Raw genomic sequence first — 26,940 nt, 5'->3', positions numbered from 1 at the left:
AGAAAAGGAGTACTTGTGGCACCTTAGAGACTAACCAATTTATTAGAGCATAAGCTTTCGTGAGCTACAGCTCACTTCCTCAGATGCATATCGTGGAAACTGCAGCAGGCTTTATATATACACAGAGAATATGAAACAATACCTACTCCCACCCCACTGTCCTGCTGGTAATAGCTTATCTAAAGTGATCATCAGGTGGGCCATTTTCAGCACAAATCCAGGTTTTCTCACCCTCCACCCCCCCACACAAATTCACTCTCCTGCTGGTGATAGCCCATCCAAAGTGACAACTCTTTACACAATGTGAGAAAACCTGGATTTGTGCTGGAAATGGCCCACCTGATGATCACTTTAGATAAGCTATTACCAGCAGGACAGTGGGGTGGGAGTAGGTATTGTTTCATATTCTCTGTGTATATATAAAGCCTGCTGCAGTTTCCATGATATGCATCTGAGGAAGTGAGCTGTAGCTCACAAAAGCTTATGCTCTAATAAATTGGTTAGTCTCTGAGGTGCCACAAGTACTCCTTTTCTTTTTACTACAACCTGAGAGCATCAGCATTGAGTACTGTGAATGTTCCCCTTCACCTCTGCTATCATAAGGTCTTATCTACATAGCAAGTTTTCTAGCCTATTTTAAAACCAATCAGAGCTGTAGCACAGACTCAGTTTTAGGCAGTTTAAGGTAGCTTGGCCTGTTTTTACTGAACTGGTTCTGGTTATAAAATTGGTTTAGCTGAACTGGTTTTAAAAGTTTCCCCAGCGTAAACAACCCCTTTATGGACCATCATTATAAATATCCTCTGTGCCAGCTAAAGTCAAGCAGACCCTCCGTATAGTTCCTCCATCACCATCCCCTGGATCACCCCTCCCATGGCTCATCCATCACCTCCAATCCCCATGCAGCATCTCTGGCACTAGGAGAGATAGCTGGAGGATAACTACCTAGGATGCCTACAGATCAGCAGGCATCTGACCCTCCCCCAGGGCTGGAGTTACTTACAGTAACAGGCAGGTCTAGCGGGTTAAGGAGCTTGTCCTGCTGGCAGAAAGCAAAAGGCACAAAGAGAAGCAGACAGAGGAGTTAGCTCAGAGCCCAGAGCAAAGGGCACAAACAGGGCACTGGAAGAGGAAGGGTTAACAGAGCAAAGCTTCACGACACAGACGCATGCACACCCCACACCTAGGTAAGATCTTGGGGCGCCTCAAGCAGAGCAGATAACTTACTTCTCTTATGCATGTCATGGGGACATGCCCATGGGTCTTAGAGATTGTGTGTGCACATGTTGGACAGTCCCATGGGGCTCCTAACCGCCCCACCCTGTGCTGCACTCCCACGTGACATTCCCACAGGACTCAGTTTCTCCAAAGGGTGTCCATGCGCTACATACAATCGCTCTATGCTTCTTCCCCAGCAACACCCCATTTTCCTGCTGGACATCCCCCACACCAATAGCCCTCTGCACCAGTCAATATCTCTGTTGAGATTGCTGCATTTCCCCCCATGCTGAACCACTGCAAGAGAGTCCCACAGCAATAGAAAGAGCTTGTCTGAGTCTGGGCCCCATTCTGCTTAGACAGATGCTGCAGGTGCCAAACGAGCAGTCAGCCATTAATCAGGCCAGGGGTTTTGGCTACAGAAAGAAGGTCACAGACCTGTCTCTTGTCCTCAGGCGCCTTCAGGAAGAGGGCATTGATCAGGGCAATGGCATACGTCTGAATCTCCTGGTTTGAGCTGCAGGGACAGAGACACACGGAGAACTGGAGATGAAAGAAGCAGCGAGTGTTTGCAGAACAGGGAGGGAATATTACAGGCTGTCACTTCACCCCATCTATTCAAGGATATCTGGAGGCAGGATCTGCACTGGTGCAGCTCCTCAGACAGGACCCAACTATTTTTACCACCATGTCATCTAGCTTTGCTCAGAACACCACTGAACTGACAGGTAAAAACTGCTGTAGTCAGGGGAAAATACACTATGACAAATGCTTCCAAACATGGTTTACGCTATTTCTTCTGGCTCACATGACAGACACTGTATCAAAGAGTTTACAAACCATTCTCAAGCCCAACAACCTTTGGCCTCAGTCTCTACCAGCAGAAACTCAAACTGCAGCAACTGCCAGAAGCAGCATCCACATTCTGAACAAGTTTTAGAGTAGCAGCCGTCGGAGAACACTTCAGTCTCTCTGGTCACTTGATTACAGACCTAAGTCGTAATTCTTCAACAAAAAAACTTCAAAAACAGACTCCAACAAGAGACTGTTGAATTGGAATTAATTTGCAAACTGGACACCATTACATTAAACTTGAATAAAGACTGGAAGTGGATGTGTCATTACACAAAGTAAAACTATTTCCCCATGTTTATTTTCCCCCCTTACTGTTCCGGACACGTTCTTGTCAACTGCTGGAAATGGCCCACCTTGATTATCACTACAAAAGGGTTTTTTTCTCTCCTGCTCGTAATAGCTCACCGTACCTGATCACTTTCGTTACAGTGTGTATGGTAACACCCACTGTTTCATGTTCTCTGTGTATATAAAATCTCCCCACTGTATTTTCCACTACATGCACCTGATGAAGTGAGCTGTAGCTCACGAAAGCTTATACTCAAATAAATTTGTTAGTCTCTAAGGTGCCACAAGTACTCCTTTTCTTTATTCTGAACATTTATCCTGAATGCACTCTCGGGACACAGGGGCCAGAGCCTCAACCTCTGGGCTGTGGTAGGTGGGGGCTGTAAAATTACAGGCCCTGACTCATGAGCCTAGACTTTTTATGAGGAGGACAAGGAGGCTCCATGGGAAAGGCTGACCAAGGGGAGAGGTTGTCATGGGTCGCTCAGGTCGGGGAGGAGGAGCTGGAGAGGGCATGGTAGCCGGCCCTATGTGTGGCACAGAGTTGAACACAGAAAAATAAAGAGTGAAGACATGAAGCAAACGAGACAGGAGCAGCAGCTGGCTCCCTAGTGGGAAGTGAATAAAAATCACGATTAAAAAGTTTTAGATTTTTAAAAATTTAATTAAAAAATTTAAAATGAGATATTTTATTTACATGTTGTTAGTTCTTTACTTTCTCCTCATTTTATAGTCTTACATTATTAATAATGAGGTTTTGTACTTGTTTATAATTAGTTTCCTAACAGTTTGTGGCATTTCAGGTTTACCTAGAGGTTTTTTTTCTTAAGAAGCTTCAGCCCTGAAATGAAGCATCTCTGATCTTCATTAGTATATTTTTTTGAGAGAACATCACAAACTCAAACATAAACTCAATAAGCAAATACCCAGTGCTATATCTGCAACTAGAGCTCAGCAAAATATTTCGAGCAAACCATTTATTTCCTGAAAAATGTAGTGGTGATGCCCTCCTTATAAAACGTTTAGCACCCAGTGACTGGGCACTTAGCTGGGATGTGGGCAACTGTGATAGAATACATGCCTGTGTTCACACCCTACACACTATTGTAAAAATGTTTGTACATGGTATGCCTTTTGAGGTATTTAAAATCATAATTTGCTTATCAATATCATGGCAAAATGCATGTAGTAGTGCAATATGTAAAGTTATAAACAAAAGCTGAGATCTTGACTAAAAATATGTTTCCCAGAGAAGTCTGGGAAATGGCCAACCAGTTCCTCAGAGACAAAGGGCAAACTGATGCCTCAGCCAGGTGTGAACAAGGCTGATGGACCATTACCTGCTAAATGGCCGTGCTTTGACAGGAAAGGAGGCAGGGGCAAAAAAATCTACATCTTAGCAAAGCACATGCATGGACCTGCACTGACTCCTATGGTTCTCAGCTCACGTGGATCCAGCTGCAGGACTGGGCTTGATGGGATTAAACAATTTTGCAACAACCACCTTGCAGCAGCCAAACACAAACAAGGAAGGTAGCCGTGCACTTGTCAGACCTTAAGCTGATTGTCCTTCTCAAGCAATTCTGAAAGCACAGAGGGGATTCTCAGGGAATGCAAATATTAGGACTCCTTGGTAACTGGCCTGTGATTTTTGATCATGGATTGTAATGAATGTTGAATGTGTTGCATTATGAAATATTCATGTTAATATCAATGTTTGTGAGATTGTATACACAGAATTCACAAGTTTTAACTTTGTTAATGTACTGAAATACTAAACAACTGTTCATTGGTAACACTGAAGTAATTTTGCTTTACAGTGCTATTTGGATTTATAAAATAAAAGTTTTGACTAACAATACAGTTTTAGGCCCCAATCCTGCCAACTCTTCTGCACGTGCATATTAAGCACATGATTAATCCCACTGAAATCAGTGAGACTATTCACATGAGGGAAATTACTCAATTTCTAAAGTATTTCCAAGATTAGTGCCATAATTTTCCAATTTCTTGTTCTTTGCCTTTCGCAGATTTGTAAAGTTCAGATAAGACACCCTACCAGTAATGCCATTTAAAACAGCATTGTTATGAATTTTAATCTAAAATGATAATCTAAAAAAGTTTTACAAATCTCAGTTTAGTTTTAGATCTCTCCAGTCTGGGTTGTTGGATACTCACACCTGGAGGTGAGAGATGAGCTGCCCCACAGTGATCTCCTCCGCTATCTTCTGGTACAGAGTCTGGCTGTTCAGCACCATGCTCTCTAGGATGGCCAGGGATCGCTGAAGAATAGAGACGTCCACCATGGGCTGACTCACATATCCTGCAATCTAAATCCAGAGAAATCAGCACCTCAGCAAGATGCCCACCACAGAGGCTGTGTGACAAACCAAATACCAAAGTGCTTTGACACAGGCAGGCAGAGGAGGCAGGCCTCAGAACACCAAGAGGAAGTGTAGCAACTGCATCATACTCTTAAAATCAGCACCACCTCACCTTGCATCCAGCTGCCTGCAAGAGTCACACTGTTCCTGGAAGCTGCATCAGAGCAGGAGAAACCCACTCCATGTGGAGCATGTGACATGCACCACAATCCCAGAAGGTCCAGCTTCTGCAACTGTGAGAAGGACACTACCCCAACTCTGAGAGGCTGTGGCCTGGGCATCTCCTGCTTTTATGGAGTAAGATGGTCTGTAACCTTCCTTAGCATAAGGCTGTCTCACTCATGCCTCATGTTGCACCTGCCACATAGTCATAAGAGATTCTGACATCCCTACAATCCTTATTTGCAGCATGCTGCAGGATTTTGTATCAAGAACCAATAACTACACTGCAGAAGCTGGAGATCTAGGCACCCAGGGAAGCATAGGAGCAGTTTGGGATTGTGGGAGACACATATAAGCTGGTTGTTTCTGCTAGAATAGTGAATAGTGACACAATTAATGCTGACTTTTAAAATGGGCCAGACCACACCTATGGTTCACATTCTGGTAAGTCAAGTGGAAAAGTATAATTAGGCAGCCTTCAGATTCTATTTTGGCCCAACTACCAAACACCCCAAAAACTAACTGCAAAATTTTTTTAAATATCTCAGAAGCAGGAAGCCTGCCAAACAATCAGTGGGGCCACTGGATGATCAAGGTACTAAAGGAGCACTCAAGGAAGACAAGGCCGTTGTACAGAAGCTAAATGAATTCTTTGAAACAATCTTCACTGCAGAGAATTTGAGGGAGATTCCCACACCTGAGACATTCTTTTTAGGTGACAAATCTGAGGAACTGCCCCAGATTGAGGTGTCAGGGGAGGTTTTGGAACAAATTGATAAATTAAACAATAATAAATCACCAGGATAAGATGGTATTCACCAACTGATCTGAAGGAACTTAAATATGAAATTATTTACTCCTGGAGGAATTCTGCACCACTGCGCAATGCAGAATTTTACAGAAATTGTTTTTTTGTGCATAATTTCCTTTCCCCCACAGACATGGGCTGCAGTGCTGCTGGCCACCACCAGGTGCTGCTGGAGCTGGCAAAGCCCTGCTCAGCTCACACACACAGAAGACACTGCATTGGGTGGGGGGAGAGCTAGAGGGTTCCTGCCTGGAAGCTGCAGTTCTCCGCATGAGGGAAGGAGAGAGCAGAAAACTCCACACAAGCCGGGGACTAAGCAGCAGGCTGTTTCTCCCTCTGGATCCCTGGCTGGTAGGGAGGCTGTGCTGGGGGGTTGGGGAGCATGGCTGGGCTCCTGGAGGGAAGTGGCCATGGCTGGGCTCTCGGGGACGGGGGGGGGGCATGTATCTAGGCTGGGGGGCCCCCATGGCCAAGTTCTGGCAGAGTAAGGGGTTCAACTTTATTGGCTGGGGGGGCCCCCCACGGCTGAACTCGGGGGGACGAGTTGTGGGTGTCTGGCCCCTCCAGCTGGGGTGGCGGGGGGTGGGGCAGAGAAATAGGAACTGGGTTGTCATAGGGTTTTCTTTAATTCTTTGCTCCTGGGGGAATTTTTGTGTTTCTCTGTATTGTTACAGACATACTTGCTGACAGGTATTTTGAAATAAATTACCAAAATAATTGAAACTGGAGTGATTATCTAGTGTTATTTTGATAAATAAAATTTGCAGAATTTTAAAATATTGTGTGCAGAATTTTTATTTTTTTGGCACAGAATTTTCCCGGGAGTAGAAACTGCAGAACTACTAACTGTGGTATGTAATCTATCCCTTAAATCAGCTTTTGTACTGACTGGATGGATGACTGGAGGATAGCCAATGTGATCCCAATTTTTTTTAAAAGCTCCATATTCAATTACAGCAATTAGAGGCCGGTAAACCTAACTTCAGTACTAGGCAAACTGGTTGAAACTACAGTAAAGAACAGAATTATCAGACATACAGATTAACATGATTTGTTGGGGAGGAATCAATATGGCTTTTGTAAGGGGAAATCATGGCTCACCAATCTATTAGAATTCTTTGAGGGAGTCAGCAAACATGGACAAGGGTGATCCAGTAGATACAGGCTTTCAGAAGCCTTTGACAAGGTCCCTCACCAAAGGCTCTTAAGCAAAGTAAGCAGCCATGGGATAAGAGGGAAGGTCCTAAATTGTCAGTTTTCAGAATGGACAGAGGTACATAGCAGGGTCCCCCACGAATCTGTACTGGGACCTGTGCTGTTCAACATGTTCCTAAATGAGCTGGAAAAGGGGGTGAAAAGTGAAGTGGCAAACTTTGCAGATGACAAAATTATTCTAAAGAAGACTGTGAAGAGTTACAAAGGGATCTCACAAAACTGGGTGACCAGGCAACAAAATGGAAGATGAAATTCAGTGTTGATAAATGCAAAGTAGTGCACACTGGAAATCCCAACTATACGTACAAAACAATGGGGTCAAATTAGCTGTTACCACTCAAGAATGAGATCTTCAAGGCATTGTGCATAATTCTCTGAAAACATCTTCTCACTGTGCAGAGGCAATCAAAAAAGCTAACAAAATGGAGGACAGATAATAAAACAGAAAATATAATAATGCCACTATATAAATCCATGGTAGGCCCACACCTTGAATACTGAGTGCCATTCTGGTTGCCCCATCTCAAAAAAGATCTATTAGAATTGGAAAAGGTACCGAGAAGGGCAGCAACAATGACTAGGGGATGGAACAGCTTCAATATGAGCAGAGATTAAAAAGACTGCGACTATTCAGCTTGGAAAAGAGATGACCGAGGGGGGATAGGACAGAGGTCGATAACATCATGGCTGGTGTGAAGAAAGTGATTAGGGAAGTGTTATTTACCTCTTCACATAGAACAAAAACCAGGGGTCAAAGAAATTAATACATAACAGGTTTAAAACCAACAAAAGGAGTATCTCTTCACACAATGCACAGTTAACCTGTGGAACTCATTGTCGGGAAGTTGAGAAGACCAAAATATAACTGGGTTCAAAAAGGAATTAGATACATTCAAGGAGGATAGGTCCACCAATGGCTATTAGCCAAGATTGTCAGGGATGCAATCCCATGCTCTGGATGTCCCTAAGCCTCGGACTGCCAGATGCTGGGACTGGACACAGGGGATGGATCACTCGATAAATTGCCCTGGTCTGTTCATTCCTGTTAAAGCACTGGCCACTGTCGGAAGACAGGATACTGGGCTCGATGGACCATTCATCTGACCCACTTTGGTGGTTCCTCTGGTCTTCTGTCTTATGGAGTTATTGTTTCAGACTGTCCCCAGACTCAGAAAGACAGCATTGCAGTACATACACTAGAGTCATGTTTTCTCTGCAACAACAAGGGCTAGAAACTCAGTTTTATTTTTAAATGAAAGCTGAGATTCTGGAGCACAATTCTGTGGATGAGTCCATGGCCATAGAATACACAGGCTATAATCTGATCCCTGGCCCCTGTGCCTGCCCACCACTCTGATCCCAGCCCTGCCTCCAAAAGTGATCTAGTGTAGCAGGGCTTAGAGCTCAGATAGAAGCAGAACCCAGGCATCTATAACAATGGTGGTTGCTGCTGTGTCCTGTCTGCGCAGCTGAGCAGGAGACTGGAGCTGCAATCACCAAACATGCATCTACAGGAACCACCATGAACAGAGACCCATTTCCTGAACAGAGTGGAACCCAACCAGAATTCAGGTCAGCAGAGGGTTTGTGACACTCTCTGCTAGCACCAGTGACGCTGCGGGGGGTGGGCTCTGCTAGAGCTGCAGGTGGGGTGTGAATAGGCAGCAGGAAACCCTTCCACCTCCGCTGCTAACTCCACACACAAACTGCCACAGAGACAAGCCTCCAGCAGAAAATCCACTGGGGAAATGTTTGGAGTTAAGCTGTTACTTTCCCACTCCTTCCACGCCATACCTGCACCATATGTGTCCATCACGTGCCCTACTTCACCACTCTATGCCAGGCCTTCCTCCACATCAAGTCCCTTCCCTGCCCCATGCCACACTACACCCACTTCCCCCACCGTATCATGTCCTGTTCTCCCCACAGGCCACGCCGCATCTCCGCCCTGCTCATGGCGCACCTGCCCCATTCTCCCCCTCCTCCTATGTCATGTGTGTGCCACACCACATGTTCCCCTTTTCACTCCTCCCACTGCCATATGCAACTCCCCTCCCCTTTATGCCACACCTCTGCTGCTTCACTCAGCATCCCCTCCCCCCTTCTCCTCGAGCCACACCTGTTTGATGAAGGTTATTGAGACCATGTCCCAGGAGACGATGCCATGGTCCATGAGCTCCAGGAAGGCAGTCAGTGTGAACGCCAGCATCTCGCTGTAACTGAGAGGAGGAAGGGGAGTGTGATTGCAGGAGACACAGAAACCAGCCTGGGCAGAAGACACAAGTCACTCAGCAAATGCTGTGGCTTCACAGGATTCACCCCGCCCCCAGTCTTCCAGCCAAAGCATCTGCTCAACACAGCCCCTTAACTGGCCATGGGGTTCATTACTAAGAGGCAAGATATTCCACTGCCCTGCCTCTGCAATGCTCTGAGCCCCAGCTCTCACAGCTAGGTCTCCTGTGTGTCAAGGTACAGAGTTATCCCTAGGACACTGGACTGGTTTCTGCAGTGCTCCCAGACCGGCTCAAGCGATCAGGTCTCTCATGTGAAGTGCTTTGCACGCTAAGCATTATTAGTATTAAGTGACACACACCATCCATGTCCCTGTAAATAGCCCTCTCTGCACTGACTGAGTCCCACATTTCTCCTTAAAGAGGCACCCTGACTAAGCTGCTCCAGCAAGACACAACAGGACAAATACAAGAGTAAGGCTTCTCATCTCTCCAATACAACCTGACAAGCTGTTCTACCTTGGACAGGATCCCTAGACCCCAAGATCAGCTGCGCAGACATCTGTATCCTAAGTCATTTATAGCAGGTGGAAGGCAACAAAAGTTTAGCTTGATCTGTTATAAAAACTGTATATAAAAAAGCAGAAGCTGGAAATCAAACACATTCAGTTTGTATCAGTTTAACACAAAGAGCTGGGATTCAGGGTCTCCAAGACTCTTGGGGAGGTCACAGGCTGACACCAAGCTAAGGGTGTCTGGAAATGGTCATATATGGAATCACTGGATGTGTGTTTTAATAACTGTGGATGGGACGGGGTTACTACCCCTCTATGTGCACTGCTTTGCTGGGGGTTACTTGGCAACTTGCTACACTTGAGACCTGGACAGCTGGCAGAAAGAAGAGGGACTGAGCGGCACCATCATGAGTGCTGCTTTTGCCACCACACATCACTCCTCTCCACCTGTTGCGGCCCAGGAATCAACCATCACACCCCTGGGCTTTCATTGTCCTGATGGTAAAAGATATCCTGACAAGATCAGAGGCAGGGGGTGGCAATGGGAACCAAAAAACATCACCCTATTGGGCTGAGCTGAATCCTGATCAACAGCTAGACTTGGACCTGAAGTTCCTGCTATCACCTCCTAGTGCGTCATTTTACCTCTCCCACCATATTTCCCCTCTTTCCCATATATCTCTTCCTGCCATCTGCCTAATAAGAGTCTGGCATAGTCAGCCACAACAATTCCACCTTTTGCAATACGGCTGTACCCTGAGAAGCAGTTATAAACTATGCCAATAAACTCTGGAAAAAGTCTGCCAGGCTTTTGAGTGGTTAATGGGGGCATGTGCTCACTGTACCTGTAATTTCTGAGCAGTCAAACTTCAAGACAAAACACTCTGTCTTATTTTTTTGCTATTCCTGTCTTTTCCATTTTGCGCCAGATTGTCTTGTTTCGTCTTAAAAGGAATGAGATCCAATTTCAACAACTCAAGACCATATACTGCTGACTTTTCCCCAGCAAGAACATTTAACACCATATTTTAAATCCATCTAAAGATGTAGGAGCAAGAGTTCTAAAAGACTCGATAACTAAAGTGGAAGGGAATGACGGTGACTGTTAAAATTAAGTTTCCCCCCTGATATTTTAAGTTTCAACAATTGTAACAGTTTCTCCTCTTTTCTGTGTGTTTAATAAATGTTTTTCATGGTGATTGTTATATTGGTAGTTGCCAGATATACCTGACATAAAACCCTGAGTTTAACATTGTAACAGCCAACAAATGTTTTAGAAAAATCCTAATCCCTGCTGGAACCAAGACAGTTGCTGCTTCACCCCCAGCCTCTTCACCCCCACCAGTCCCTGCTCCAAGAGTCCAGAAATACTTACTGGGACAGAAGTTTGGTGCCACTTTCCACCAGCCGTGTCAGCACTGTGATGCCCTCCATATTGATGAACTCTGTGGCAAAGGTCACATCTGCAGACAGTTTAGCCAGTTCCTTCATGGCATCCAGTCGGGCCTCCATGCTGTGTGACTGGGTCCTCTCCATCAGCTGTCGTGCTGCCCTGGACTGGGAGACAGGCAAGATCTTGCCAGTTACTTATGGGTCTGCTGACACTTCCTGAGCCTCTGCCAGGGATGCAGCAATGGGCAGAAGGAAAACAGCAAGGCCAAAGGGTTACCGGAACTGGCAGAACAGAAAACTAGTTGTCTAGGCAGATTGCGTTGGGATCAGGAATGCTGCTCTCAGCTGTAACTACAGCCAACTGGCAGGTGGGTCAAGTGTTCGTTTCTAATGCTGGATAAATCATCCAATCCCACTCCAGTAGGTACAGTGACCCCTCACTTAACATTGTAGTTATGTTCCTGAAAAATGCAACTTTAAGTGAAACAATGTTAAACAAATCCAATTTTCCCGTAAGATTTAATGTAAATGCAGGGGGTGACGCCAAGGAAATTGTTTTGGGCAGACAAAAGGCACTATATACTGTACAGTATTGTACTGTGGCGGGGAGGTGCCCCTGGCTTATCCCACACAGGCACAGCCTGCTGCAGACAATGAGGCAGGCAAGGATGCTAGGAAGTACCTTGCACAGCAGTAGCTTCCCCCCAGAAGAACAGGTGCTGACTTTGCTGGGGGATGCTCCAGGCCTGCTTCTTCCCGTCCCTGCCCCACTCCAGGCCCACCTTTCCCCACCCCGACTCCACCTCCTCCCCGGAGCACACCGCATCCCCGCTCCTCCCCCTTGCTCCCAGCGCTTCCCTGCCACCAAACAGCTGTTTGGCAGCACTTAGGACTTTCTGGGATGGAGGAGGAGGAGTGCAGACGCGGTGCTTCCTCACTCCTCTCCCTCCCTCCAGTGGCGGATTTAGACTTAGTGGGACCCTGTGCTCAGCTTCATTTTTGCCCGCTCCCCCTCCGCTCCTCCCGTGGGGGAGCATTCTCTCTTATCTTCCCTCCCTCCCCCATTTTTCATTCTTTTTCTCTCCATTCTCCTCCTGGGGCTGGGGGTGCAGGGTCTGGGAGAGAGTTAGGGTGTGGGAGAAGGCTCAGGGCTGGGGCAGGCAGGAGGTGCAGAGCACTTACCTGGGGCAGCTCCTGTTTGGTGCAGGGGGTGTGCAGATGGCTCCACGCAGCGCGGCATCACCCCCATGGCCACGATTCTGGGAGCTGCTTCCCCACCCCCCCACCAGCCAGGCAGGACCACCCGGAATGCAGGGGCTTTAGGGGCTGCGAAACCACTGCTTCTCTTCGGCCAGCTGGCTGCACGGCTGCCCCTGCTCCTCCTGAGTCCTCCAGCCCATGCTCGCAGTGCCGCATTCCGAAAGGGGCTTTAGAGCTGCAGGCCAGGGCCCCGGGGCCCCCTTAGCCCACGGCCCTGCAGCCCCTAGGTTCCGGGTGGCTCTGCCTGGCGGGGGGGAGGGAGGGCAGCTTCCCCGTTCCCTCCCTCCCAGAAAGTCCTAAGCACTGCCAAACAGCTGTTTGGCAGCGGGGGAAGCGCTGGGAGGGAGGGGGAGGAGGTGGAGAAGAGAAACTTGTGCAATGCTCCCTTGTAAAGTTGCTGCTCTTCCACAGAATCTTATAAGCAGTGGTCAGAACAGGCAGCCAAACAACGTTATAAGGGAGCATTGCACAACTTTAAACGAGCATGTTCCCTAATGGAGTAGCAATATAACCTGGAAACAATGTTAAGCGGGAGGACGTTAAATGAGTTACTGTACAGACATTGAAAGTGGGAACCATAAGAAATATGAGGCCCCAAAAGACCTTTTAGTTCCAAAGAAAAATCTCTCTAAAGCTTTTTAATGCATCCAACACTTTTTCCTCTTTCCATCTGTCCTCATACTGGAAAGAGATAGAACTCTTCTCCACTTCTCACACAAAACTGGTATGCTACTTTGCTGTGTGGTTAAAAAACAGCTGCCATCTCCCATCCCACAGGTGGCTGCATTTCAGAGGTGAACAAGCGATCCCTGTGTAAGCTGCTTTTTAAAATGTATTTATTTTTACTGTTATGATTGTGGTAGTCTCCAGCATCCATTCAGGATTGGGCCCTATTGCGCTGCGTGCTGTGCACTCAGGAAGACGCAGGCCTTGCTCCAAGGAACTTAAACTCTAATTTAAAACAAGATGCAACAAGAGAAGTGTGGAGGCAGGAGGAGCTAATTGGGTGAAATTGTGGGGTTACATCACCTCACGAGGGATGCAATGCAATGGGTCAAGTCACTCAAACTATTTATTTTTCTCTTGTAAGTAAATCAGTAAAGCTGGCTCTTCCTGCTTGGGGCTAAACTGCTCTTCATAGGGGGCACCATCTTTCAGTTTAGTCCACCAAGCAGCAGGAGTAGGCTCAGTCCCGGGAGGAGGAGCAGGGTGCTGAGTGGCTGGAATGAGCTTATGGCAGAGAAACAACTGAAGGAAGGCATATACCGGGGAGACAGCCAGCTGCAGGATGGTCCCATTTTTAATGTCACAGCGAGTCTGCAAAGAGAAAAGAGAAACATCTGAGCAGCATGAGGTGGTGATGGTGAAATGCAGTTGGCCATGGACCTGTGCATCTATGCATGTGTGTATGCAGCCACATACACATGGAGGAAAAGGAGTTATGTTGGACCATAAGGTCCCTGTGCTCGAAAGTGAGTTGTGGGGAGGAAGGGGAAGTTGGGCCATGGGACAACTGTGCCCAAGCAGGTGTAGGGGAAAGGGGAAGAAGGGTTGGGACTGCACTGGTTAATGTAAGTTTCCATGTTTAGTGGCCATAGAGGGGAATGGGGCAAAACCTCTCCCAGTAATGGGGACAGCTGCAGCTCATTGCTGGCCAACGTAGAGACTCCTTCAAACCCCTTCCCTGGGGACCATCACACCATCCCCCCATACTGACCTGTTCTGTGATGTACAGCTGGGGCCCATCTGCATATCGCAGGGTATAGTATTCAGGGTTTGGCAGCGACCACCTGGCAGGGGGGAAGATGACACATAAGGCCCTGTCTCTTCCTTCTAACAGGCCACCACCCATGTCCAGGGCTAGGACTTAGACTAGGGGTGGCTTGCTCCAAGTGGAAAAAAATGGAGATTTGGAGAGAAGCCCCAGTGAGAAGATTGTGGTTTCTGAAGAGGAGGGAGAAGGTGGGATCTCAGCCTGAATAAAACCAGGAGCTGAGAGAAACTCTGTGAAGGCCTGGACTGCAGAAACCTTAGAGGAGGCCAGGCCAAGCCTCAGGAGCCCTGAGTATCAGGGCACAAACATACACAGCAGGGGATCCCGTTACCCAGGAGTTCACGCTCCCAGCTAGAGCCCTGGGCCTGCCCCATGTCCAGGTTGGGAAGCCTGGAGGGAGGCAGTCCACACTGTGCCAACAGCACATCTGGTAGGATATGTGAAAGGCCAGGCCCAGCAGGGTGACTGCTCTGCTGCAGCAGGGCCTCCAGAAAGCCAGACTCACCCATCACAGACCTCCTTGATAATGGACGCCAGGGGCCTTTTCTAGAACAGAAAGAGAGAGAGTGCTCAGCAGTGACCCTTTCTCCCAGCCACAAGGGAAGCTTCCTGATTCTGTTTCCCCATGTTTCAGCACCATGCTCCAAGTTCCTCTCCTGCACCCAGCTCTCACCTGGTCTATTTCAAGCAGCTGGGCATTGGCTCCAGGCCATTCAACAGCCACTTTCACAATGTCCATGGGTGGTGGCATGGCTCCAGACTACTCCAGTTCCTTCTGAGATGGGGGAGACAGCATCCACCCCCAAACCTGTGGAAAGGGGAGATGGTGAGCAGCTCTTTTGGATCCATTTGGGTTCCTATATTGCACCCATCCCCACAGCACCTGAGCACCTGCAGGAGGACCATCTTGTGTGAAGCAGGGTCCGGCCTTTGGATAGGACACATCCAGGCACTCTCTGGAGCAAACCCACCAGTGTTGCCCTATGTGACAATTGTTCTACCCCATCTCCTACAGGACCTCAGACTACCCCTCTGGCTGACAGTGAGAGTGAAGGGTCCCATATGGTCCATCCTACCAGGGGCTTTCACGAAATGAACACAGAACATTGCAGGGCATGGACATTCAGTAAGTACCATGGCAGAGATCAGAAAGGTGTTGCACATACTCCCCCAAGGAATGAGGGACCCCCAACTCCTGTGCAAATACCATTGCAGTCTTAATGTTTTGGTCACATGGATTCAGAATCATAACAAGCTCAGCATTCATACTTTAAAGGCAGAGGCTGCCTACACTACAAATTACTTCAGTATAATTTATGTCTCTCAGGGGTGTGTGCGACATAAATTATACTCCTGAGCAACATAAATTACACCAACCTAAGTGCCAGTGTAGACAGCGCTATGCCAACGGGAGAGCTTCTCCCACTGACATAGCTACTCTCTCTCGTGGAGGCAGGAATTATTAAGCCAACAGGGGAGCTCTCTCCAGTCAACTTAGAGCGTCTTCACCAGAAGCTCTACAGTGGCGCAGCTGTAAATGACGTAGTGTAGACATAGCCTGAGTCTGTAAATGCGTTGAGCTAGGACAAGACTCCTCAAGTGTTCCCCCAGCTGGAAGTCAGGGGTACCATTTTACAGAGTATGGTATTGTACATTATGAGATTTTATGCCTTAGCAACAGGCATTGGCCCCTGGTGCACAAAGGCCTGCTGCACCAATTTTATCTCCTTTTCAATGACTCTCAAGATGCTCATATAGGATTGTCAAGATTTCTCTCTTGTACATTTCCAAGTATATTTAATTCAGCTGAAGGAGCCAGAAGAACAGCCCCAGAGAGCGAGAGGGCAGGTATAACAGGTCACAGCAGGGCAAGATTCTACACCCACAAGTACATCTCAGTTTTCACTGGAATGGCCCCAGAGGCAAGTTGAGTCTCTGTGACCCATTAAGTCCTTGGCTGTTGAAGAGGCCGAGCACTGCTAATTGTGGTGGTGGTTGTGTACTGGACACATAGTCCACTAAGAGCTGGATGGAGACAAACCACTCAGTATAGCAAAGAAAATGACAGCTGGATATGACTCAGACACTTGCCCTGGGCCCTCCTGCAAAGATGAATAGCTATGTCAACCCAATCCTGTCTGCGCAGCACTGGAGGTTCCCTAGCCCACTCCCTGCTTGCCCCCGTGGCTAGGTAGTTCAACACAAACAGACCAGTCACAACTGTGCAGCCAGGGCTGGTGCCCAGGAGAGAAATGATTTTCAGAAACCAGGTGAGAAAATAACTTGTTACCAGGCTACAGCTTCATGCCGAGAAAAGAGCAGGGTTGGGGAGTTGCAGGTCTCAGCAGCGAGCCCCCTGGCCTTGCTCTGCCCAAGCAGCCTGGGTAACAGAGGTTAGGGACTTGCTGTCACTATTTCTGCAGAGCTATGACACTTAGGTCAGGATAATCAGCACAACAAAACCCTCTGCTAACTCCTACCACAGGCTCCCAGTCTGTATTTGGGTCACGGTGCAAGAGAAATAAGGAGCTTACAGAGCCTAATTGTCATCAGTGTGCAGCGAAAGAGCGGGTGAAGGGGGGAAAGTGCAGACTGAGCATTAGGCCCTTTCCCACTCCGAGCAGCTGCAAGCTGCACCCACTGCTCTGGGGACATGGGAACTTTGAAAAAGATTAAATGCTTCAACGACATTAATAACCACCAGCCTGTCAGGGAAAGAGACTAACGGTCAACTTCTTGACCCACACCAGGCACATAAGCAGGTTCCTAGACAGAGCCACAGCAACATCTCCACCCCACACCCTTAGTGTGGCTGTGCTTCATCACCATGCCAGGCACAGATACAGCTGAACTGTGAGCTTCCGCCAGAGCTACGGTTACACCCAGCAGCTGCCAGGGTGTCAGGCTCTGACCCAGGACAGCCCAGGACCTGCCCAGGTCTGAATGTCGCATGGTGTCTAGGGTTCAATCCCCTGTGGCATGCAAGACTGGCATGCAAGTCTGTGCTCTATCAGTGGCAGGCTGCAATTCAGTGAAATGCTATTGCTTGGTTCCTCTCTTTTCAGTTTGTAATACAGTTGCTTTTGCAGGCTGGAGGCTGCCTGTCTCCCTCCCACAGGGCTGTGGTCACTAACCACATGTAATGTGGGCCCCAGCACCACCATTCGCTCTCAGGCTGGAAGATTTCAAACAGCCTATGTGAGATCTGAACTGTCATAGAAAAAACAGCCTCTCCCCAAAGGGAAAGACAAGGTGCTGCCTGCAAAATCAGTCCCCAGCACAGAGGTCTCTCCCCCTCAGGCAAGACCTAGCAGGAGATGGGTAAAAAGCATCTGGAGTACAAAGTGATTTCTCCATGGAGCCAGAACCTGGGGGCAGCCCACTGCCACTCTTAGACTGAGAGGCAATGTCACAGCCACCTACAGAACTGGAACACAGCCTTACGATGAATGCATGAGGATGATTTCCTTGATCTCTTAAAGAAGTGGAGGCCAGGACATGTAGACTGGGAGTGTTGAAGAGATGCTGGCAGCCTTTGCAGCAGAGGTTTGCCTGCTCTGCTGCATTTCCTTGTAGCAACGAATGATCAGCCCTGCACCTCCGGGCCTCTCCCTCTATTTCCAGCGTCCGCTCCCAAAAACCTAGGAGTCAGTGGGATTCTGTGAGTGAATGACTAGTGACACAGAGAGGAAGAAAACAACTGATGCAGAAAAGTGCCTATTATGATGACGCACTTGTGACCTGGTCATGCCATTTTCTGGTTACATCAGCTCCTTGCAAAACCCAACTCTACCAGTCTTCAAGCCTTCAACCCTCTGCAATAAGAGATGTACAATCTCAGATCCTATAGCAACACTAGTGGAACAGAAAAGGCAACATCTGCTCTGCTAGCCGGAACTGGGCCTAGGCAGGAAAAGGCCCAGCTATAGGTATTCCAACAATTAATGCTGATTGGCATTTGCTTTCCCAGTTAGTGTCTCCAATGGAAGGGGAACAAGTGCTCATGGAAACAGGATATTCTGGGTGCAGAGTGCATTGCTAAACCCTGCCATTCACAAGTACAACCCACACATAACAGCTGCTCTGATGGGAGTGGAGCATGGACTGAATCAGTGAGATCTCCACAAACGGAGGAACCTCGCATGATTGCCATGCAAATTGAACAGCATAATCTGGAAAACACCTTCAGAAGCAGAGGGCTCTGCTAATACATCAAGAAAAAAACATCATGAGGGCTCAGTGGAAAGTTGCAAGGGAACTAAGAGGTCTTCAAAGGGCAGGTGCAGCACGAGCGCCAGCACGGCTTTCAGAGACGCTGGTACACCCGTCACATACCCAGGAAGGATTTCTCAGGGCTCCTGGAGTGTAATCCTCTCCGCAAAGGAGAGATCTGATATTAAACAGGCACAGCACTTGATTTAATCTCAAAGATACACACAGAACATCTTCCACTTTCCACAGGAATGCCGGCCTGAGCATCTATCCTTTGAGAAGGAACTGATCATAAGTGCAGAGATAGCACAGCACCACAGTGAATGGGAAACAAAACCTCAACAGGAGTCACATGCCCAGCTAGATGGAACCAGGCCATTCAGACAACATGACAAGAAAGCAGCTGGAATGCCTATCCCAATTCCATGCACTGTAGATAAAAGTTGCCAGGTCCATTCTCTCCAGCACAAGAACAATGTCTGCTATTTCATCCCCTAATGCTGGAGGCAACACAGCTGGGGCCACTGGAGGGAGCCATATCCTTTTCCAAGACTCCCTTTGGATCAGGACTCGACCTCCCTCATTGGGATAACAAACAGAACTGGATGTCCCTGCAGGACAGGACAGGACACCAAGCAAGATATCCTCACCTCGCCACAGTCCCCTCTTTTAGACCTTCCTGTGGAATCACCGGAAGGAATTAAAACTCACCTGAGAATTCAATTAGAGAAGCATTTAGAAAAGCCCAGTGCAGACCACAGCCATGGACCAGTTCAGAGAGAGAGAGAGAGAGAGAGAGAGAGAACGCTGGATAAAAGCACCCCCCCTCACTCTCTGCTTAAGATGCCGCCTCAGCACACCACTGTCCTGTTGCCATGGGCTGCCACTGCCTGTGTGTTAATGTTCTCCCATTTATGGTAGGGTTTTGTCTTAACCCTTCCCTGTCTCTCACTGGAGAAGGCAAACACCCGGCTCCTTCCTACCACTTCAGCTTGGGTCTCTGCTGTTCACAACATCATTTTAACATTGTGAAAATATGTCCCAGAGGGAGCTCTGACATGCTTCTGGTGTCACAAGCTCAGAGCAGTCTGCAGGCTGAGCCCTGCTCCGTCAGCAGGATCTTTTTATCTGAGCTGGGTAGGTCAGAGAATTTAGGGACCATGAACCTTGCCAGAAGCAGGGATGCACATTGTTCCATGGCTGGGACATACCAGGGCATGCAGGAAATACCGACATATCACTTGCCTTTTGGGAGCAACAGAATAATGATGCTTCAGGCCCAGGCATATCTGAGAGAAGACAGCCCAGGCTGGCTGGGAAGGAAGCTACATAACCAGTTCTGAGGCTGTTGAGGGTAGTATCCATAACAACTCTGCCTAGCCAAATGGTCTCCAGCCTTTCTCCTGAGTAATTAGGCTGCTATGTGTATTATGTGATTATCATGCACATTGTGTAGAGAGAAAAGGAGGACTTGTGGCACCTTAGAGACCAACCAATCTATTAGAGCATAAGCTTTCGTGAGCTACAGCTCACTTCCTCAGATGCATATCGTGGAAACTGCAGCAGGCTTTATATATACACAGAGAATATGAAACAATACCTATTCCCACCCCACTGTCCTGCTGGTAATAGCTTATCTAAAGTGATTTCCAGCACAAATCCAGGTTTTCTCACCCTCCACCCCCCCACACAAATTCACTCTCCTGCTGGTGATAGCCCATCCAAAGTGAGTCACTTTGGATGGGCTATCATCAGCAGGAGAGTGAATTTGTGTGGGGGGGTGGAGGGTGAGAAAACCTGGATTTGTGCTGGAAATGGCCCAACTTGATGATCACTTTAGATAAGCTATTACCAGCAGGACAGTGGGGTGGGAGGAGGTATTGTTTCATATTCTCTGTGTGTATATAAAGTCTGCTGCAGTTTCCACGGTATGCATCCGATGAAGTGAGCTGTAGCTCACGAAAGCTCATGCTCAAATAAATTGGTTAGTCTCTAAGGTGCCACAAGTACTCCTTTTCTTTTTGCGAATACAGACTAACACGGCTGTTACTCTGAAATAGGCTGCTACTGGCACCTTTATGGTCCCATCTGTCCTGCTCCTCTCAATGCAAAAGCCTCTCCTGAAGCAGAGGCTCAGAAAGAAACGCTGTTATTGTTAGCCAGAGAACCCAGCACAGATCCGGGCATTTCCATGTGGGCACCCTGAACAAGGGATGACCAGACAGCTAATAGCACACAGAAGAATGAAGGTGCACACCCTTAAGATCCCTGGGACAGTGGGACTGCCCCTTCTTCCCTAACAAAGCATGAAGTTTCAGTCCCTTGCATAAGCTGATTTCTTGTGACCAATAGAGAGGGCTGGGAATACTGAAAATTAACTGGTGCAAACTCTGTGCATAGTTTACAGTGTGTTAATCACAATTACCGGTGTTTTGGCAATACAGACACACTGAGAAAAGTGCTCTGCTCACAAGTCTCATTTCCTGACAGTGAAACAGATTCCAGAACTCAGGACCAAATTCCTAATGGCAGGAGGATGCTAAAGTGCCCAGTGCCCAACTCAAAACTACCAAAAATGAGCGTCTCTCTAAAGTGTGACAGCTGAATGTCCAGATCCACACTGCATTCAGCCTTAAGCCCTCTGTCAGACATTTTAATCTTGGTTATTTCAGAGGAAGAAGGAAATCTATTCCATGAGCAAGTGCTACACATAAGGGGAGTGCCCTTCCTGACCACTGTAACAAGGGGCTGATGCCTTGAATACTGGATTCCCTTAAAGTCTAGTAAACTGCAATGATAGTAAGGGTGAGGAATGAAATATAGACCCAAGAAAACCTGCTGAGGCGGGGGAACTCTGCACCTCCAACCAGAGAAATCCATTACAGAGCTCTCCTCATCCTGCTTAGAACCCATCAAGACAGAGTCTCAGCCTCACTTCTTGTGTCTCCGAACAGCTTCAAGAAGCCTCATCTGTCAGAGAGTCACAATGCAGCAGCAGCCAGAGTCAGACACAAGAGCAAATTATCAACTAAGCCTTTATCTACATTTACTGTGATTAGGGTACAAGGAGCAGCACCACCCCACAGGTCCCCAGAGACAATACATGGTTTCCAGAACAACTCCAAGCCTGTGGGACCTAACATGCAGGTTCTCATCCACAAAGGTCAGTGATAGGCAGGGATGAAAACTTCCCACAACTGACATGGGATCCTTATTTCCTGCTCTCCAATCAATACCTAACCAGGCCCCAGAAGTCTGGGAAATCCTAGTCATAGGAAGCGAGTGCTAAAAAACACCTGAGGCCCATTGGGTTCCCCCAGTCTAGTGTTAGGGTTACTGAGGGTAGGACTCTCCTGGCTAGAGTCAGGGTTACTAAGCGCAGGGATTCCTGGGCTAGGGTTAGGCCTGGGGCCTGTTGCAGACCTCAGCCTGGGCTCCCTGAACAAATAACTACTGCTCCCATAAACAAACAACCAGACCAACCCCACTTTGACCAACTTGGGCCAGTATTAAATGCACAGCAAGAGAGGTAGAGCAGGTTCAAGGAAGGTTTCCTCAACTGTCTAAATCTGTAGCATGCAAGTCGTATAACTATTATATCTGCAATTAATTTAACTGGAATGTATCCTGACCATGAAACATGCTTATATGAATACAAGAGAGAAGGACAAACAGAAGACAAGCTGAAAAGAGCTGGAATTTGTAGGGAACTGACTTTCCTAATATTTCTAGCCACCTCCCCACATCTCCTGGTTTCACTATAGCTGGAAAAGAGATTTGTGTTTGAATAATATTCCTCCTTCCTCTTCTGCCATTCCTTGCAGGGAAATCACAATCCTGTGTTTGGGACCTCGTTACCAGTTGCCACGGAAAGATGGCATCTCCAGGATTCACAGGCTGTGAGGGAAGAAACTCATACTGGGATGTAGAGAGAAACAGAATTTATTATGTGCAAGAGCTGTGGAGCAAAATTCTGGGTAAGACTGTGAGGTGCCCAGGTTGGGGTTTCCTATAAGTCTCTGGCCCCTTTTCTCGTCCTGTGAGGAATGTGGGTCATTCTGGAAGTGGAAGTGCAGATTAAGATGAAACGATTCAACAGGAAGGGGAAATTCTCAGGGTTATAAATAGATCATGCTCTACAATTAGGCAGCACTACAGAGGTCACTGCAGAGCTCCCAGAGACAGCTGAGCCATATCTGCATTTTGGGCTAAGGATGCTTTCAGTAAATCCGCACTTTAAAAATACATCAGCAGAAATTATATTAAACTATTTCCCCTTTTATAAGAGACACATGTACAAAACTAAAACAAAGCTCAGGAACACGACTCCTTATGTACAGTTGTGTATATAGTGGATTCAACTTATTCAAAGCCTTTGAACAGTCCCGCTGCAGACTGTACAGGGACACCCAAGGAAGACAGACAAGCATCAAAGGTGAAATGACCAGACATGGAGCATGAGAAGAATCCCAGCAGTTTATGAAATAGTCAGTGGAAGGTTTGTACAGGTATAACAACGTGCTACACAGACACATCACTCAAGAGATCCACAAAAACCAACGATGCAGCAGAAGAAGCTTTCTAACGCAGGAGAAACAAAGCTCAATATACTGGCAATACTTTGGATCAACACCTAAATACAGGGATTGCTTAATGCAGGTGGTCTTCCAAACAGGCTTCACTATATGGCTTAACAAAAACCAACCCCACAGGTGAGAGATGGTGTATTTTAAATTGGAATGAAATTTTGCAGAGTTAGGGGAAGTTCAGCTATACCTAGTAAGATCTCAGTTTTGAAACTCTTGGAAAGCAGCATGTGTGATTATTACTATCAGACAGTTAGCAGTCTCTTACAACGCACTCCGCGACTGCACGATGATTTACAAATTTCTTGTGTGGAGATAAGAGCCTCGTCAAAACTAATTAAAGATCAATTTACTATGTGCAGGTACCTCACTGGAGAAATGTCTTCAAATAAAGCAGTGAGGGAAGGGGAGGCTAAAGTGGAGAGGCAATCAGCAGAGAAGCTCACAATACTCTGTTCAAAAAGCTTCTGCTCTGGGAAGGAGCAAATCTAGAAGACTGCTACACTCCAAATAGAATTAATTCTCCTATTCAAAAGCTCCATTTCCTTTGCTTTATGAAGAGAGAGCTGAATGTGTTGCACACAGAATAAAAATGAAGAGGAAGAAAAGAGCAACACAAGAAAATAAACTGCATGGCTGAAACCCCTAAACAATGAATAGCTCCAGCTTCTGAAAATCCTTGGATGCGGTATAACTTACTAGGAGATTCTCAGAAAGTCCCCAGTTGGCACTACCAACAGCCAACAAGCTCCCCACAACAAAGGGGTGAGGACATGTCTAGTAGGGAAACTCATGGCAGATTGTTCTCTTGTCCAGAGTAGGGGCAGGGAAAAACAAAGTAGCTGAAGAAAGCCTATGCTGCACTACAGTCCCACCTTAGGGCTTTTTTCCAGTATCCCATATCTTCTCCCTCACCTCAATCCAGAAAGAAACAAAGAGAAACTTACCTCTTCTCTAGAGAACTCATCTCATACATGTCCTAGACTTAGCTTCCTCTGCGTCCCTCTACCTCCTAGCACCCTTATAACTTTCTCAGAGAGGCTGCGTATTATAACTGCCAGAAGTTTGCACTGGACATCTTTCTCAAATGACACTTGACTATAATAAGTCTATACTCGGATGTATTTGTTTTAACCTGCCTCTTGCAAGATGATTGGATAGAAAATACTTCATACGAAAGATGTAGATACCTAGTCACAGATAAAAAGGGAGGAGAGTTAGAAAAAGAAAGAGAACAATACAAACCAGACAGATGGGCAAGGAGAGAAATGCTGTAGGATGAGTCAGCAGAACCTGGAGTTTGGTACAAAATTCATCTTAAAAAGCTGCCTCCCAAAAACTTCTCTGAGCAAGTGTTGTGCATAGTACAGCTTCAGGGATGCACAATAATGATGTACGGTACCAAATCTACTTAATCAATCGCCATATTTAAAAGAACTGTGGATTTTTAGCCGGAAGCATACTCCACAGGCAAGGGATATAGCTATCATCCACCTCAAAAGCAGTCTAAATACTCTGCTGATTGAGAAGGCAGGTTAATGCTCAGAACAAATTAATACTGACCAACTAGACTGAAGCTGCTTCTCCAGGGAGCTGAACTGTCAAAAGAAGAATTTTAAATGTATTTGCAAATTAACAAGAAGTCAGACTCAGGACTGTACAGTTGGGATAATGTGTGTGACCTGTGCCATGTGTATGCTGAGGTGACAGGGGATAGGCTGCAGTCCCAGAAAACAAAAATATCAAATCTAATCAAGATAATCAAAGAGCGTTTAACAACAGTAGTTCATTTGCCCTGAGCAGCAGTCACAGCCTGCAAGTATTCCTCAAATGGTAAAACGCGATATTTAGGCCCATGGATAAATCTGGTGCTCCAGACTTTTAAAACTTTAAAATGGAGTCATAATGGCATTATCAAATGAGATTACCAAAGTGACTCCCTGCAAAGACTTGGACACTATCAGCAAAACATTGGGTTTACTCTGGATGGCTTTAATAAAATTATGCACCAACAATTGCTTAATGCTACACAAACTACAAGACAAAGACAGATGTGTATCTTGATAATCTGACTGTGAGGTGATGTATAACTGAATATTGTCTGCATATTTATAGAAAGGTAGCTTGCATATTTCCATATAATGGGGACTAAGCAGGAACATGTCAACACAACCCCAAGTGAGAATCTGAAACAGGTGCCTGAGAGACACCACCACAGAATAAAGCAGATTCTGAGCTCCAATGACTTTGTGAAAGAACAGGAAACATTTAGACAACAAAGATTCAGATCAAGCCAGGGACAGCCTGAAGGACCAAGAATTGACTTCTGTCTAAAGAAGAGAATGTCATGGGTCACTGTGTCCAATGCTGCTCAGAGATCCTACTAACAGCAATTGTTATCAATGGTGCATGATAAACTTCTAGCAGTGCAGATTCTGTATTATGTGGTTTTCAATAGCTCTGTTGGAGCTTTCCACATAAATCAAGCAGGCCCAGGCTGGCATGCAGGAGCTCTGAACTCTCTCAAGCACTTTCTCAATAGGATACACAGCTTAGAATTGGCAAAGAATTGACAGAATGGCTGTTCTAAAGCCAAAGGAAGAAACAATACCAAATAACTGAACCACACAATGAGGCAATTTGCAAAAGAAACTAAGGATGGTGCAGAGTGTGTGCGCACACGTGCAAGAAAACCTGGAAAAGCATATGTCAGGTAGGACAAACTCAGGCTCATTGTGAGATAAGAATTCCAGCCACACCACTGCAGGCTGTGATCACATTGGATCTTACAAGATAAATAGGATTCGGCTTGTTTGGTATTTTGATGAGAGATCTCCAAGAAACATCTAGACGTGGCAGGAAGTGGTGGTGCTGGTGGGGGCTATCTTCCCTCTGGTCCACTCAAGAGGTGCCGTGAGTGCATTCTTACAGAGAAAAGACCAAAGCTCTGGTGTCCTGTCCCAATCCTAACTTCAGTAACTACTTTCTAGCTACACACACACACATCAACCCAATTCCTTGTAAAGTTTTGATGAGTGGTGCTGTGAAACTGGTACCATGCCCTCCCCCACATGTGGATCCATTTCTGGTTTGTGATCCATGGGGTTGGACAGTGCTACACTTAAGGTTACTAACACCAAGGAAAGCACAGACCCAGCACAGGGCAAGGTGGGGCCCAAAGGGTTATTCTCTGGCACTGCATAGAGGCAAGCTCAGCCAGCAAGGTCCAGGCAGCACTGAGTGAACACTGCCACAAGCAATGCCCACACCGATGCTGGGGCTCCCTCAACCCACCTGGCACCCAGCCTTCCGCAAGGCCCCCAGGCCCCAGTTTCCATCTTGCAGCTGCCTTGAAGTACCCAGCTCCCCTCATGGTAGCTGGTTAAACCCAGCAGGCTCCCTGTGCTGAGGCACTTTGCTATAAACAAAATAGACACCCCCACCCCCTATCCCGGGCACTGCCTCCCGCCCCCAGCCACCCTGTCCCACAACCCCCAGCTGGCCCAGGCACCAGCCCCCCACCAGCCCCCAACCCCGGCACCAGCCCAGGCACCGGCCCCCAACATCCCCCATCCCGGGCAGTGCCTCCGGCCCCCAGCCACCCTGTCCCACGGCCCCCAGCTGGCCCAGGCACCAGCCCCCCCACCAGCCCACAGCCCCCCAACATCCCCCATCCCGGGCAGTGCCTCCGGCCCCCAGCTGGCCCAGGCACCAGCCCACAGCCCCCCAACATCCCCCATCCCGGGCAGTGCCTCCGGCCCCCAGCCACCCTGTCCCACGGCCCCCAGCTGGCCCAGGCACCAGCCCCCCCACCAGCCCACAGCCCCCCAACATCCCCCATCCCGGGCAGTGCCTCCGGCCCCCAGCCACCCTGTCCCACGGCCCCCAGCTGTCCCAGGTACCAGCCCCCCCACCAGCCCACAGCCCCCCAACATCCCCCATCCCGGGCAGTGCCTCCGGCCCCCAGCCACCCTGTCCCACGGCCCCCAGCTGGCCCAGGCACCAGCCCACAGCCCCCCAACATCCCCCATCCCGGGCAG

General features: G+C 47.6%; 1 protein-coding gene across 5 annotated transcripts in view; it reads right to left on the bottom strand.

Annotated features, from left to right (window-relative positions):
• Positions 1-26,940, bottom strand: part of ELMO2 (engulfment and cell motility 2) — a 49,254-nt gene that overhangs the window by 18,518 nt on the left and 3,796 nt on the right. For 2 of the 5 annotated variants that reach the window (XM_084645308.1, XM_084645307.1), the window contains exons 2-10: positions 14,776-14,910; positions 14,608-14,648; positions 14,046-14,118; positions 13,595-13,645; positions 11,052-11,233; positions 9,050-9,149; positions 4,540-4,691; positions 1,657-1,735; positions 1,004-1,039 (exon numbers count right to left, since the gene is read on the bottom strand). In XM_084645308.1, the coding sequence (XP_084501434.1) occupies positions 1,004-1,039; positions 1,657-1,735; positions 4,540-4,691; positions 9,050-9,149; positions 11,052-11,233; positions 13,595-13,645; positions 14,046-14,118; positions 14,608-14,648; positions 14,776-14,853 (792 nt within the window). In that variant the 5' untranslated portion in view covers positions 14,854-14,910. Of the gene's footprint in view, positions 1-1,003; positions 1,040-1,656; positions 1,736-4,539; positions 4,692-9,049; positions 9,150-11,051; positions 11,234-13,594; positions 13,646-14,045; positions 14,119-14,607; positions 14,649-14,775; positions 14,911-19,025; positions 19,107-26,194; positions 26,218-26,940 lie in introns of those variants that run through there. The other 3 variants (XM_084645310.1, XM_084645309.1, XM_084645311.1) reach the window with 3 other exon arrangements.

The sequence above is a fragment of the Lepidochelys olivacea genome, assembly GCF_965140295.1.
Source record: "Lepidochelys olivacea isolate rLepOli2 genome assembly, chromosome: 13".
In the NCBI taxonomy this organism is placed as follows: domain Eukaryota; kingdom Metazoa; phylum Chordata; order Testudines; family Cheloniidae; genus Lepidochelys; species Lepidochelys olivacea.
The sequence above is the reverse complement of the archived record's forward strand: the minus strand, read 5'-3'. Positions and strand labels throughout refer to the sequence as shown.